General features: G+C 46.2%; 1 protein-coding gene across 10 annotated transcripts in view; it reads right to left on the reverse strand.

Moving 5' to 3' along the window:
* Positions 1 to 8,682, reverse strand: part of FAM193A (family with sequence similarity 193 member A) — a 123,766-nt gene extending 115,084 nt beyond the window's left edge. For 8 of the 10 annotated variants that reach the window (XR_008377226.1, XM_053577937.1, XM_053577943.1 and 5 more), the window contains exon 1: positions 8,153 to 8,678. Coding sequence is in view for 8 of the 10 variants with exons in the window: in XM_053577937.1 (XP_053433912.1) it covers positions 8,153 to 8,401 (249 nt within the window). In the remaining 2 variants the exon portion in view is untranslated. Of the gene's footprint in view, positions 1 to 7,121; positions 7,300 to 8,152 lie in introns of those variants that run through there. The other 2 variants (XM_053577944.1, XM_053577945.1) reach the window with 2 other exon arrangements.
* Positions 8,683 to 13,773: the final 5,091 nt, after the last annotated feature.

Below are 13,773 nucleotides of genomic sequence, written 5' to 3' on the forward strand. Positions count from 1 at the left end.
TATTCTATACAAATAAAACCAACTGATTTTTGACAAAGAAAGGATGCTCTTTCAACAAATGGGTTTAAGAATCTGACTTCCACAGGCAAAACAAAACAAAAAACCTACCTAAACTTCATACCTGATAGAAAATTAACTCAAAATCAATCACAAATTTAAATGTAAAAACTATAAAATTTTAAGAAAACAGGAGGGAAAAATCTTTAAAACAAAGAGTTTTTAGACTTAACACCAAAACCATGATCCATAAAAGAAAACAAGTGGCAAGGTGAACTTCATCCATATTAAATTTTTCTGAGAAAACAAAACAAAACAATTAATGTAATAAAAAAGCTAGAGTGAAAGAAAATGTCTGTAAATCACATACACGACAAAGAAGTTGGATCAGAATTATAAAGAACTTTCAAAACTCAAAAGTAATCAGGCATGATGGCTCATGTTTGTAAACCCAGCAACTGTGGGAGGCAGAGGCAGGAAGATCTCCTGAGGCCAGGAGTTCAAGACCAGCCTGGGCAACATAGCAAAACCCCTACCTCTAAAAAAAAAAAAAAATTCTTTTTAATTAGCTGGATGTGGTTGTACAGTCCCAGTTACACAGGAGGCTGAGTTAGGAGGATCACCTGAACCTGGGAGTTGGAGGTTACAGTGACACAGTTTGGGCAAAAGAACAAGACCTGTCTCTTAAAACAAACAAACAAACAGGGCTTAGCACCTGTAGCTCAGTGGCTTGGGCACCAGCCACATACACCAGAGCTGGCAGGTTTGAACCCAGCCTGGGCCTGCCAAACAACAATGACAATTACAACAAAAAAATAGCCGGGTGTTGTGGTGGGCGCCTGTAGTCCCAGCTACTGGGAGGCTGAGGCAAGAGAATCACTTAAGCCCAAGAGTTTGAGGTTGCTGTGATGCCACGGAACTCGACAAAGGGCGACATAGTGAGAAACAAAAGCAAACAAAAAACACTCAATAGTAAAATCAGGGCTGGGCCTGGTGGCTCACACCTATAATCCCAGCACTCTAGCAGGCTGAGACGGGTGGACCGCCTGAGTTCACGGGTTCAAAACCAGCCTGAGCCAAAGCAAGACTCCATCTCTGAAAATAGCCATGCGTTGTGGTGAGTGCTTATAGTCCCAGCTAATCGGGAGGCAGAGGCAAGAGAATCCCTTGAGCCCAAGAGTCTGAGGTTACTGTGAGCTATGATGCTACAGCACTCTACTGAGGGTGACAAAGTGAGACCCTTGTCTCAAAAAAAAAAAAAAAGTAAAATCGGCCTGTTTCCCCTGCAGTTTGGGAGGCTGAGGCAAGAGGACTGCTTGAAGCCAGGAGTTCTGGGCAGCACATGCCTACAGTCCCAACTACTCAGGAAGCTATGACAGAAGGATCACTTGAGGCCCAGAGTTGGAGGCTGCATCAAGCTATGATGATGCCACTACACCTTAGCCTGGGCAACAGAGAGAGACCTTGTTTCTTTTAAAAAAAGCAAAAATTAGGAAAAGCCTTGAAAAACACTTCTCCCAAGAGGATACAGGAATGGCAAATAAACACATCAGAAGTGTTCAATGTCATTAGTTACTAAGGAAATGCAAATTACAACCATGATACCACTACAAACCATTCTGACACATTGTATGCCTGTATCAAAATATCACATGTACCCTATAAATACACACAATTTTTTTTTTTTTTTTTGAGACAGAGTAGAGACTCTCATCCTGGGTAGAGTGCAGTGGCATCACAGCTCACAGCAACCTCCAACTCTTGGGCTCACGCAATCCTCTTGCCTGGTTGTCATTTTTAGTAGAGACGGGGTCTCTTTTGCTCAAGCTGGCCTCAAACTCATGAGCTCAAGCAATCCACTCACCTCAGCCTCAATATACCCAATTATTATGTACCCATGATAATTAAAAACTTAAAAAATAACTACTGAAAATCCCAAGAATGCAAAGCAACCGGAACTCTCAGACTGATTGCTCTAAGGCAGGCAGAACAGTACAGCCACTCTGGAAAACACCCAGCTGATACTTCTTGGTATTTACTTTGGAGAATTGAAAATTTTACTTTCACACAAAAATCTGTATACTATGTTACAGTAACTCCCTTTATAATCACGAAAACCTGGAAACCATTCTAACATCCACATGGGAAAATAGACAAACTGTCACACAACTAGACAAGTGAATACCACTTGGCGGTAAAGAGCAAGCTACTGACACACACAGCAATCTGGGTGAATCTCAAACAGCCTCAAAAGGTTACAGACGTATGATTCCACTTACGACTTCTCCAAAAGATAAAATTAAATTAATGGTGTTAATTAAGGGGGTCAGGGAGAATGAATGCAGGGAGACAGCATGAGGGACCTTCCTTGAGAAATGAAACTGCTACATCCTGGCTGTGGTAGTGGTTGAATCTATACATTTGTTACAATTAAAATAACTGAATAACTGTATGTTAAGGTATCGATTTTGCTATATGGTAATTTCTAACAATTAGCACACAGCAGTACCACTTAGGAAAACTGTGTGGCAGTATCTACTAAAGTCAAACCGTATGTAAACCCAGCAATTCTACTTCCAGATATGAACCCAACTCGAGTGGTCGTGTCCACCAAAAGCCATGTAGAGAAACATGCTTATCAACTTGATTCTTATCAGGCATAAAACCCCCACATTTCTATTGATATTAGAATGGTTAAATAAATTATGGAATAGTCACACAATAGAAAACTTACATACCATGAAAATAAACAACTGCTACATTAACAACACAGATGCATTTCAAGTATGACATTGAGCCAAAGAGCCCTAGCACAAAACATCATTTGATACATAAATTCAAAAACAGGCAACACCAATGTAAAGAATATAGATCAGATGAGAACGGTTAGTGGCAATGACTATGGAAGGGGAACTGGAGCATTCTGGGACACTGGGAATGTTCTTTCTCTCTGTACGTACAAATGTGCATGTACATATATATATATATATATTTTTTTTTTTTTTTAGACAGAAACTCTGTTCTTGGTAGAGTGCTGTGGTGTCATAGCTCATAGCAACCTCAACCTTAAACTCCTGGGATCAAGCAATCCTCTTGCCTCAGCCTTCCAAGTAGCTGGGACTACAGGTGCCTGCCATCATGCCTGGCTAACTTTTCTATATTTTGTAGAGACAAGGTCTAACTTTGCTCAGGCCGGTCTTGAACTCCTGACCTCAGCTGATCCTCCCTCCTGGGTCTCTCAAATGCTATGATTACAGGTGTGAGCCACCACAGCTGGCTGACAACTATATTCCTTATCTTGATATCATGTGGATTTGTTTCAACAGTGTACATGTACATAAAACACTGAATCACAGAGATGCTTCTACACCTACACCATTTCTAAAGTTTGTATGACCTTAAAGTGTTTTAAGTTAAATTGCTAATCTGAAATTAAGTGCTGGCTGCAAGCTCATCTTCATTCAACCTACTTCCTCAGGTCATTAAGGCAAATGTGAACTAGAGAGTTATGACTGAACCTCATTTCATCATTACTACAACACATGGAACGCCTCTAAGTGCACCCTGCTGTGCCCCCCAAAACCATAATCACACCAGGGCTATAAATACAACGGTCACACGTGTCTAACCACAGGATACATTTTATGGTGGCCTTTAACTCCTTCTCTGGCTACCTTTTCTGCCATGAGAAAGGAATTATTATTACAAATGTAAATGTCCCTTATATTAAAAATGTTTCTCCGATTTTAAAATTTTAATATCAATTTGAAAACACTCTGACCCTCTACCCCAAATGACATGTATGAGTGCAGTCATATGTAATGTGATATTCTAACACAGTGGTTCTCAACCTTCCTAATGCCACAACCCTTAAATACAGTTCTCATGGGTAGAGACCCAAACAGCTAATGACACAAGTCAATTTCCACAATAGAAGAATTCTGAGTTTTGTAAATAATACATATGGCTTAATTTGTACACTTATTCAGAAAACAGAATTCTGATGACATAAATTATTTTTATTTTGTAGATACCTAACTGTTTAACTGTTAAAAGTTACAAAAAGTCAAAATTAGTTTTATTTGGAAAATGTTAGCAATATCAGGTTGTAAAAGTATCATTCACTTTTCTGTTGCATAAACAATGTTCACTGTAGAGAAGTCTTAAAGTTTGAGACATGCAAAAGGGAAAAAAATCAGCAGAATATTATTTTGATGTAATAACCCTTATTAGACTTTCCTATGCAAATATATATACACAGATACTACATAAAAATAGGTCCATAATAAAAATACTATTTTATAAGCTTCTTTTTTCACTTAATATATCATGAACATTACGAAAATTACATTTTTTAAAAATAGAAATGCAAGCCAGGTGGGGTGGCTCACATCTGTAACCCCAGCTCTTCGGGAGGCTGAGATGGGAGAATCTCTTTAGCTCAGGAGTTTGAGACCAGTCTGAACAAGAACAAGACCCTGTCTCTACTAAAAACACACAAATTAAGCTGGCATTGAGGCGGGTACCTATAATCCCAGCTACTGGGGAGGCTAAGGCAGGAGGATCACTTCAGCCCAGGAGTCTAAGGGTACAGTGAGCTACGCTGACACCACAGCACTCTAGCCTGGGCAGCAGCAGAGTGAGACTCTGTCAAAAAAAAAAAAAAAAGAGAAAGAGAGAGAGAAATAAAATAGAAATGCAAAACAATTAAATATGGTAACATTATCACTCATTTGTCAACTTCTCATCTCAAGACCAACCCCTTATTGTCAGGTTAGAGCAGACTAACACACAAGGCTGATAGAGCAGGCCTTGCCCAAGATTTGTGTTCAACATTTTAAAACATGTGCACTGTTTTCCCATTTTACAAGTGGAAAAAGCTGATCAACAGCATCCTGCAGCAGAGTCCCTAATAAAGTCCAGTCCAGCTCCTAAGAAACAGATCAGGAGCGCAACACTTTAACTGTGTGCCACCAGGCATTGTTTAAGCATTCTCTCTACATTTGCTTACTGAATTTCTGCAATAATTCTAGGAGCTGGGTGTCCCATCATTTAGAAAACTGAGGCAGAACAAGGTTGATACTTTGCCCAAGTGACAGCACCTATCAAATGTGTTCCCTCCCGCCCCCCCGCCAGCTTTGTATACCAGAATTCTGGTTTGGACCAAAGCCTCCAACCGTAAGCTATATTTTCCTACTTCTACCCTAGCCCCTTATTCTTTGCTGCAACTATCCACATGCATTTTCTCTGGCTTATCAGCCACCTTGATGAAGATGGTCCTAGGTAACCCACTGTGCTGTGTCCAGCAAGCAGGGCAGTGGAGCTCTGACCCTTCTGAGAATCAGAAAGTTCTTCCATTCCAACTTTTCTCTTATCTACCTTCTGGCCTGGTGACCACCTAAGGTGTGGAGAAGATACTCCCCAAGACTCAGAAAGCCTCTATGGGAAACAGGATAGGGACCCACTTGAGTTCTTGTTAATATTTTTTTTGTGCCTGTGTCACACCATACAAAGTACCCCAAACAGCTCATCATCTGCAGGGAAACAATTTACAGGCTTCAGAACTCCATTAGGACCATTTGTGATCCTTATCAATAACATTTTTAGTGCGATTACCATAAAGAATACCTTTAATTCACAATTACTAAAACAGTTGTGAAATCTAAAAACTAAAGGCCTAGCTTTAAAAGTCAGTGTTTTTCAAGATGCAGATCATAACTCAATAACACATAGTGAAATAATTTGGTGAACTATAACCAGCATTTTATTTATTTATTTATTTGAGACAGTGTCTCATTATGTCACTCTCAATAGAGTGCTATGGCATCACAGCTCACAGCAACCTCAAACTCTTGGGCTTAAAGATTCTCTTGCCTTGGCCTTCCAAGGAGCTGCGACTACAGGCACCTGCCACAACACCCGGCTTTTGTTGTTATTGTTGCTGTTGTTATCACTGCTGTTTAGCAGGCCCAGGCTGTGTTCAAACCCATCAGCCCCAGCGTAAGTGGATGGCACTCTAACCACTGAGCAACTGGTGCTGAGCCAAATCAGCGTCTTATTAATGAATAAAATAGAAAAGATCTTGGCTTGGCACCCATAGCACAGAGGTTATGGCACCAGCCACATACACTGAGTGGGTGGTGGGTTTGAACCTGGTCCAGGCTAGCTAAACGACAACTGCAACAAAAACTAGATGGGCGTTGTGGTGGGCGCCTGTACTCCCAGCTACTTGAGAGGCTGAGGCAAGAAAATCACTTAAGCCCAAGCTGTGAGCTGTGATGCCACAGCACTCTACCAAGGGCAACATAGTGAGACTCTGTCTCAAAAAAAAAAATAATAATAATAACAATAATACTGGAGGGGGATCAGGTTCATGGCTGATACATGCAATCCTAGTAGCACTTTGGGAGGCAGGGGCAGAAGATTTAGGAGTTTAAGACCAACTAGAGCAACACAGTGACACCTTGTCTCTACAAAAAACCAGAAAACTTAGCCCAGCATGGTGGTACATGCCTGTAGTCCCAGCATTTAAGGCAAGAGGAATCATCTGAGCCCAGGAGTTAGAAGGTGTGATGACACCACCACACCCTAAGCCAGGATCCTGTCTTTAAAAACAACAAAAACTAGGCACACAAATATATCTACTTTTGAACAATGTGACTAAAATAATACATACTACAAATAAATGTGAATTACTAAAACCTGAAATGATATGAAAGGTTAGAGTAAGGATTTTATTGTGCCAACAGTTAGTTTTTATTGAGTCAACAGAAATGGGTATGTTTTACATCCAGCTACAGCAAACAAACGTTTTCGTAAAGGATTTGTCTGGGCAGACCTCTTACCCTCTTCGCCCCAGTAGCACCAAACAATGCCCTTACAAGTCAGATACTCAAAGCCCCATTCTTGCTCCTGGATATTAGGGTGGTAGTGGATAAGGAAAACCTCTGGAGACTTAGTCCAGCACCCAGGACCAAATTTAACAGTATAATGTAAAATAAGCTCCAACTGCATTTATCATATCACAAAGAACACTCAAAGTGCTTTAAACTGAAACATACATTATTGTATTTTCAAGTTATGGCATCAAAAAGCCATGCCTTGTGCAATGATTTCTTTCTTACTTGCTCTTACTACATACTTTCCAACGTAGTATTTGGAATCTCTCATAAATTTGTCTCATGCTTTGGCACACAAATGCTTTTTCTGTTTTGCTTTTTAATTGCAAATGTCTTTAAAATAATGTAGGAGTTCTAACAATGTTGTAAGTACAACTTTTGAAAAAAATACACTTTCAGGAGCCAATCCAGTGACTGGAAATGACCAATGCAATTGCACATCCTCGCACAATTATTGTCTTCTGCAGTGTGAGAACCACGAGCAGGATAAAAGTGGCAGCAATCCATAATTTGTAGATGCAAAATGTGTTAGTTGCCTTCTTAAACAAAACTAAAAAAAATGGTCATCAAATGCCTCAAGTTCAAACGCTAAACACATGCCTCAGTTACAGACCACTAATTACCCCTAAAAACTTAAGAATGCGGGGAATGAAGGACCAGGGCTCCCAACTCCAGATGGCTGTCAGGTAGTTTCCAAATGAGCACGGTGGAAAAGCAAAAGAAAACTTCTAGGCGGCACTTTGGGGCATAAAGGAGGTGGACAGCAAGAAACATTTCAAAGCCCTGGGAATTACAAAGGAAAACCCAGCCCGTCTCTTAAATCACAGTTATTCGGAGCTGCAGCACCGGGGTGAGATGCTGCGACAGAAGACAGTACCCGAGTCCCTAGGGGCATCACCCAGAGGGACCAGAGGAATCTGAAGGGCCGCGCGCAAGAGCTTCGCCTAGGAGGCGTCCCCTGCTCTGCACGGCTCGAATCCGGGGCCACGGACGGCGCCCAGTCCTCCGAGGCCAGGTGTCGCCTCCCACCGCCTTGCTCACGTTTTTCTCCAGAGAATGCTGCCAGACCGCTACACCCCGGCGCCCTGCCGGGACCCGCAAGCGCATCCCGCAGACGCCCGCGCGGCCGCCGCAGGACCCGTTATCCGCCCGGCCGCAGCATCCCCGCCCAGCCCAGGCGCGAGCCCGAGCCCAGCAGTGCGCGAGGGGGCGGTGGCCGAGTCCCGCCGGCCGGACCCCAGCCGGCCGCAGCTTACCTCGAAGTAGCCTCCGGGAGCGGCACCGCCCGCGCCCACGCCGAGGGGCCCGTTGGCCGCCGCCGCGCCGCCCAGCAGGCCCAACGCGCTGCCCGGGGCCGCCAGGGCCGCGGCCTGGGAGCCGCGCAGCGCCGCTGCCGGGCCGGCCTTACCGCCGCTCGCGCCACCGTTACCTCCGCCCGAACCGCCGCCGCCGCCCCGCTTATTCTTCCGGCGCTTGGCCCCGCGCTTGGCGTCGGCCGGGCTCATGGCGGGCTGGCGGGCGGACAGGAGAGGGGCGTTCAGCGGGTGCCGGGCCGCGGGCGGCGGTGGAGGGCGGGGAGGGCGGGGAGGCTGAGGCGGCGGCGGCGGACGCTCTGGCCGGCTGGGGCAGGGGGCGCGGCGCGGGGTCTCCTCCCAGGAGGGGAGGGCAGGGCCTGGCGGCAGCTGCGGAGAACACCGCTGGGCGGGAGGAACGGCGAGTCCACCGGCCTGGCGCCGCCGCTGACCAGAGTTAGAGTCCAATATGGCGGACACAAGGGGAAAGGGATCCCAGTTTACGTCGGGGGAGGGGGAAGGTGCGGCGGGGAGGGGGAGGGGAGTGGGCGCCCTCCCCCCCCACCGCCTTACTCCGCCCTCCCGGGTGCCGCTTCCTCTTCTGCCTCGCCCTCCCCCTCCTGCCGTTAACGTGCGCCCAGCGCGCATGGCACGCCGGGAGTGGAAGTCCGTGCCGCCGCACCGCCGCCCGGGGCGCCCGGGGGAGGACCACGACTCCCGTCAGGCCGTGCGGGCCAGAGGGGCCGGGCGAGAGGAAGGCGAACGCGGGGGTGGGGGTTGGGGGAACGAGCGTGGAGGGGGAAGGGCGGTGGCGTCACTGCTGCGCTTGCCTCGACCCCGCCTCCAGCGCGGGGCCTTCTGGGAGTTGTAGTCTGGCGGAGGGCCGGGCCTGTGGGAGACCGCGTAGCCTCCGGTAGGCGAACTACGCGTATGAAAGGAGAGCAGTTCCGCGAAGTTGCGGCCCGCGGTGCTTCAGACCGGCCCGGTTGGCGGGGTGCACTAGGACAGCAGTCCCTGGGTCTGCTTGGTGCGGCCCCACGACCTTGGCTCCCGCTAGGTTTGAGTCCACTTTTACCGCCTTCTAGCCCAGTGACCTTGGCTGGCCGCGCAGCTGATTCTCGATGACTCAATGCAGACGACAGGTTGCCTCAGGCGGGTGAGGCGCGGGATCTGTCGGTATCAGGTCCGTCTGGACGCGGACACCGCCCGCAGTCCCGGGGCCCAAAGAAGCATGGCCCCGGTCGGGATCGGACGGACCTGCGCGATCCACGGAAGCCCTTGACCCGAAGGCCGCCCCCGGTGGTTCTGGTGCTGTCACAGACCTCGGGCCACCAGTGCTCCTGGCCCCACGGGACCTCAGCTTCCAGGTCGGAAAGACGGGCCTCTGCGCAGATCCTCCTCCCTGGGCCTTGAGGGCGTCATCAAGCCCAGGTACCGGCCGGGCGGCCCTTAGGCTAGAGGGGCCCTGCTGGGGTCCTGCCCGGGCGCTGGAGGTCCCCCACTCACCGCAAACACGGAAACAGGAAAGACACGTTTTCCCCTTTTGGGTTCCTTGGGGGATCACAGGGCCGAGATGCGCAGAATCCCGCCCTGAATCGACGTTACGCCGGTCTCCGTGTACGCCCTTTACTGGGCTCCACAGCTGCAGCCTCAGCCTCCTGCAGCCTCCTAATCCTCTGCCCGGTTCGTGACACAACCATAATGAGCTAATGTGATCGAACCAAACTTCTGCTTAATGCCCTTGAGACCACCATCTTATCAACAGGATAACACCACCCTAACAGAAGATCTTGGATGAGCCTACCCCTGAATTTGGAGTTTGAGAGAGGTGGCAGGGAGGCCTGTTTGGCCGCTGCCTCCAACATTCCTCTGGGTAAGCAACGTCTTAGGGTACCCCGACCCCCAACACCTTCCCACAGGGATTGAGTCATGGTTCCCTTTGTCATAGCACATTGATTGGGATTCATGGTGACACCAGTATCTCCAAAGAACAAACAGTCTGGGGGTAAGAGAGAAGAGGGGAACGCCTGCCTCACACTTCTGAGTCCCCACTCCTGCCAAGCAAGGGCCTGGACACACAGCACTGTAGTATGTGCTGAATCAATGAATGATGTAATAATGGCCATTTGCCCTGAATCATCAACCAACCACTCTGCCTCTATGTCTCATCTAATCCACACAGCCACCCTCAAGATAGCCCTAGTTATAGATGGGAAACTGAGGTTCAAAGATGTTAAGGGATTTGCCCAGAGCCACCCCAATAGCAGAGGTAGAGTGCAGATTCCCGTTCAGTGCCACTCACATGCGACTTGGGTACCAACAGAGCGTTGGGTGATACAATGAAAGAGGTCTGGGGACAGGGAAGGCCTCCCTGAGGTGCTGCTGATCTCAGCCAGTGTCATTCACTCAGAGCAAAGGACTCACAGAAACTCAAGAATCTGGGGCAGGAAAAAGCTCAGCATGTCCCAAGAACCCACAAAAGCCACATGGCTAGAGCAAGTGAAAATGACAGGACCTATGGCCTCCAGAAGGTGCTTAGGTTTTATTTCCAGCATCTGGGAGCTGTGGAGGGTTTTGAACAAGGGGTGTCATGGTCAGATGAATATTTTCCAGAGAACTCTGGCTACTGTGTAGAGAATAGATGGCAGAGGAGCCAGAGTGGGGGTCAGGAGATAGTGACAAAGCCTCACAGGGCTGGAGGTGTTCCTGGTAGAGAACTGATGGAACAGAAGATAAAGCAGTGCTTCTCAGCCTTTTTCATTTTCTTCCCTGCTGGGATCTGAATGCTTGTGTCCCCCCAAATTTATGTGTTGAAACCTAGTCACCAATGTGATGGTATTAGGGGGTGGTGAGGCTGTTATGATTATGTCATGGCAGAACCCTCCTAAGTGAATTAGTGCCCTTATTTTTATTTATTTACTTAGAGTCTCTAGTTGCCCAGGCTAGAGTACTGTAACATCACAGCTCACAGCAACCTTAAACAAGAATGAAGATAAAATAATATTTTTTAATTTTTCAGATTAACAAAAAAGAATTTATTCCCATTAGGAACTCACTAAAAGTATTAAGAGTTCCTTAGGCATTGGGCAGCACCTGTAGGTCAAAGAAATAGGGCACTGACCCCATGTACCAGAGGTGGCAGGTTCAAACCCAGCCCCAGCAAAAAAAAAAAAAAAAAAGAATTCCTTAGGCAGAATGAACATTTTTACAGATGTAAATGAAGAGAGGATTAAAGACCAAAAGAAAAGGTATGTAGGTAAAAGTACAATAATATTGACCATAGAAAACAATTTCCGGGTGGCGCCTGTGGCTCAGTGAGTAGGGTGCCAGCACCATATACTGAGGATGGCGGGTTTGAACCCAGCCCCAGCCAAACTGAAGGAAAAAACAGCTGGGCATTGTGGCAGGCGCCTGTAGTCCCAGCTACTCTAGAGGCCAAGGCAAGAGAATCGTCTAAGCCCAAGAACTGGAGGTTGCTGTGAGCTGTGATGTCACTGGGCTCTCTAAAAAAGAAAAAGATAACAATAATTTCCTTGGACAGACACAGTGGCTCATGCCTATAATGTAATCCCCTGTAATCAAATCCCAGCACTCTAGGAGGCCAAGACAGGTGGATCGCTTCAGCCCAGGAGTTAAGACCAACCTGGGCAATGTAGTGAGATCCCATCTCAGCAAAAAATTTGAAAATTAGCAATTTGTGGTGGTATGAGTCTGTAGTTCCAGCTACTTGGGAGGCTGAGGTAGGAGGATCCTTTCAGCCCAAGAGTTCAAGGCTTGACAGCTATCATGAGCTGAGTGTGCTGCTGCACTTCACCCTAGGCAACAGAGCCAGACCCTGTCTCTAAAAGAAAATAATAGAAGATCAGGTCCAGTGGCTCGTTTTCGTAATCTCGCCACTTTGGGAAACACAAGGAGACCTTGTCTTTTCAAAAAATAAATCATCCTGGCTACTTGAGAGGCTGAGGAAGGAGGATTGCTTGAGCCCAGAAGTAAATAATAATAATAATAATTTCCTGAGGTTTACAGTTTATGCGAAATTAAAATGGAAGGCAACTCTAATGAAAAAGGAAGTAGCAAATGGAGTTAAATTTTTAGGTTTTTACGTTCTCAGGGAAGTAATAAAAGTATTGTTACTAGTTAAGTCAAGGATGCATGTTATAAATTCAAGAATAACCGCTAAAAGATTAACAACAACAACAAAAAAAACCTAAATACATTTCCAATATAGGAAGAAAAGGGAAAATGAATTTTGTATGATCTTGCAAGACAGAAAACAAACCCCCACAAAACAGGTGTGTGTCAAAGAGACAATAGAGATGAATCTAAATATATTAGATAATTCTACAGAACTATAAATAACATGCCAAATTAAAAGGAAAAAAGATAAGATTGTCCAAAGGGATTCTGAAAAGCAAACCAATGCTACTTACAATAGACACAACCTAAGGACACAGAAAATTTGAAAGTAAAAGGATAGAAAACATATACCAGAGAAACATTACCACAAAAAGATGACTTGTAGGCAAGAGTCATATGAGCTCCTGCTAGAGAAGGGTGGTTGGCTACTAGTGGTGCTGGGAGCCAAGTAGACAGAAGCTAGAGCAGCGAACGTTCACTCTGCTTTCACCACTTACCTCCTAGTCCCAGTAGTATCTGAAGCCTTCAGGATGTTCAACAGCGTCAAAGCAACCCCCTCTGCAGAGATCACACCTCCAGACTGTTGATGGGGTGGTGGAATTGGTGTTTGGCAGAATGAAACGCTGAGAACCCAGACTCTGCTTCTCAAGGGAGTTCACCCAATCTTTGTTATTTTATTGTTCCCTTCAGTTCAAGATTTATCTTGTACTGCCAATTCTTGAAGTTCTGACTACTCTATAGAATTAACTGGGGCCAGGCACAGTGGCTCACACCTGCAATCACAGCAATTTGACAGGCCAAGATGGGAGGATCCCTCCTGAGGCCAGGAATTCAAGACCAGCTGGGGTAACATAGCAAGATCATCTCTGCAAAAATTTTCAAAAATTTAACTATTGAGGCCAGATGAGGTGCGTCACACTTGTAATCCTAACACTCTGGGAGGGTGAGGCAGATGGTTTACTTGAGCTGAGGTGTTTAAGACCAGCCTGATCAAGAGTGAGACCTCATCACTACTAAAAACAGAAAACTAGGCATGGCACCTGTAGCACAGTGGTTATGGCACCAGCCACATACACCGGGGGTGGTGGGTTAGAACCCGGCCTAAGCCAGCAAAACAACAACAACTGCAACAACAAAAATAGCCAGGTGTTGTGGTGGGTGCCTGTAGACCCAACTACTTGGGAGGCTGAGGCAAGAGAATCGCTTAAGTCCAAGAGTTTGAGGTTGCTTGCTGTGACGCCACGGCACTCTACCCAGGACAAGAGGGAGAGGCTATCTCAAAAAAATAAAACAAAATAAAAGCTGGGGTGGGTTTTATGAGAGGGAGTAAAACTAAATGTGTATTCAAATTACCAATTTAACCGAGAACTCTTAAAACTTACGTAAGCCAAAGCAGTCGTGTTTTCCTACATTATAGCTTAATGCAGTTCTAAATAATACACAAAACT

This window comes from Nycticebus coucang, chromosome 23 (assembly GCF_027406575.1).
Source record: "Nycticebus coucang isolate mNycCou1 chromosome 23, mNycCou1.pri, whole genome shotgun sequence".
NCBI classification, from domain to species: Eukaryota; Metazoa; Chordata; class Mammalia; order Primates; family Lorisidae; genus Nycticebus; species Nycticebus coucang.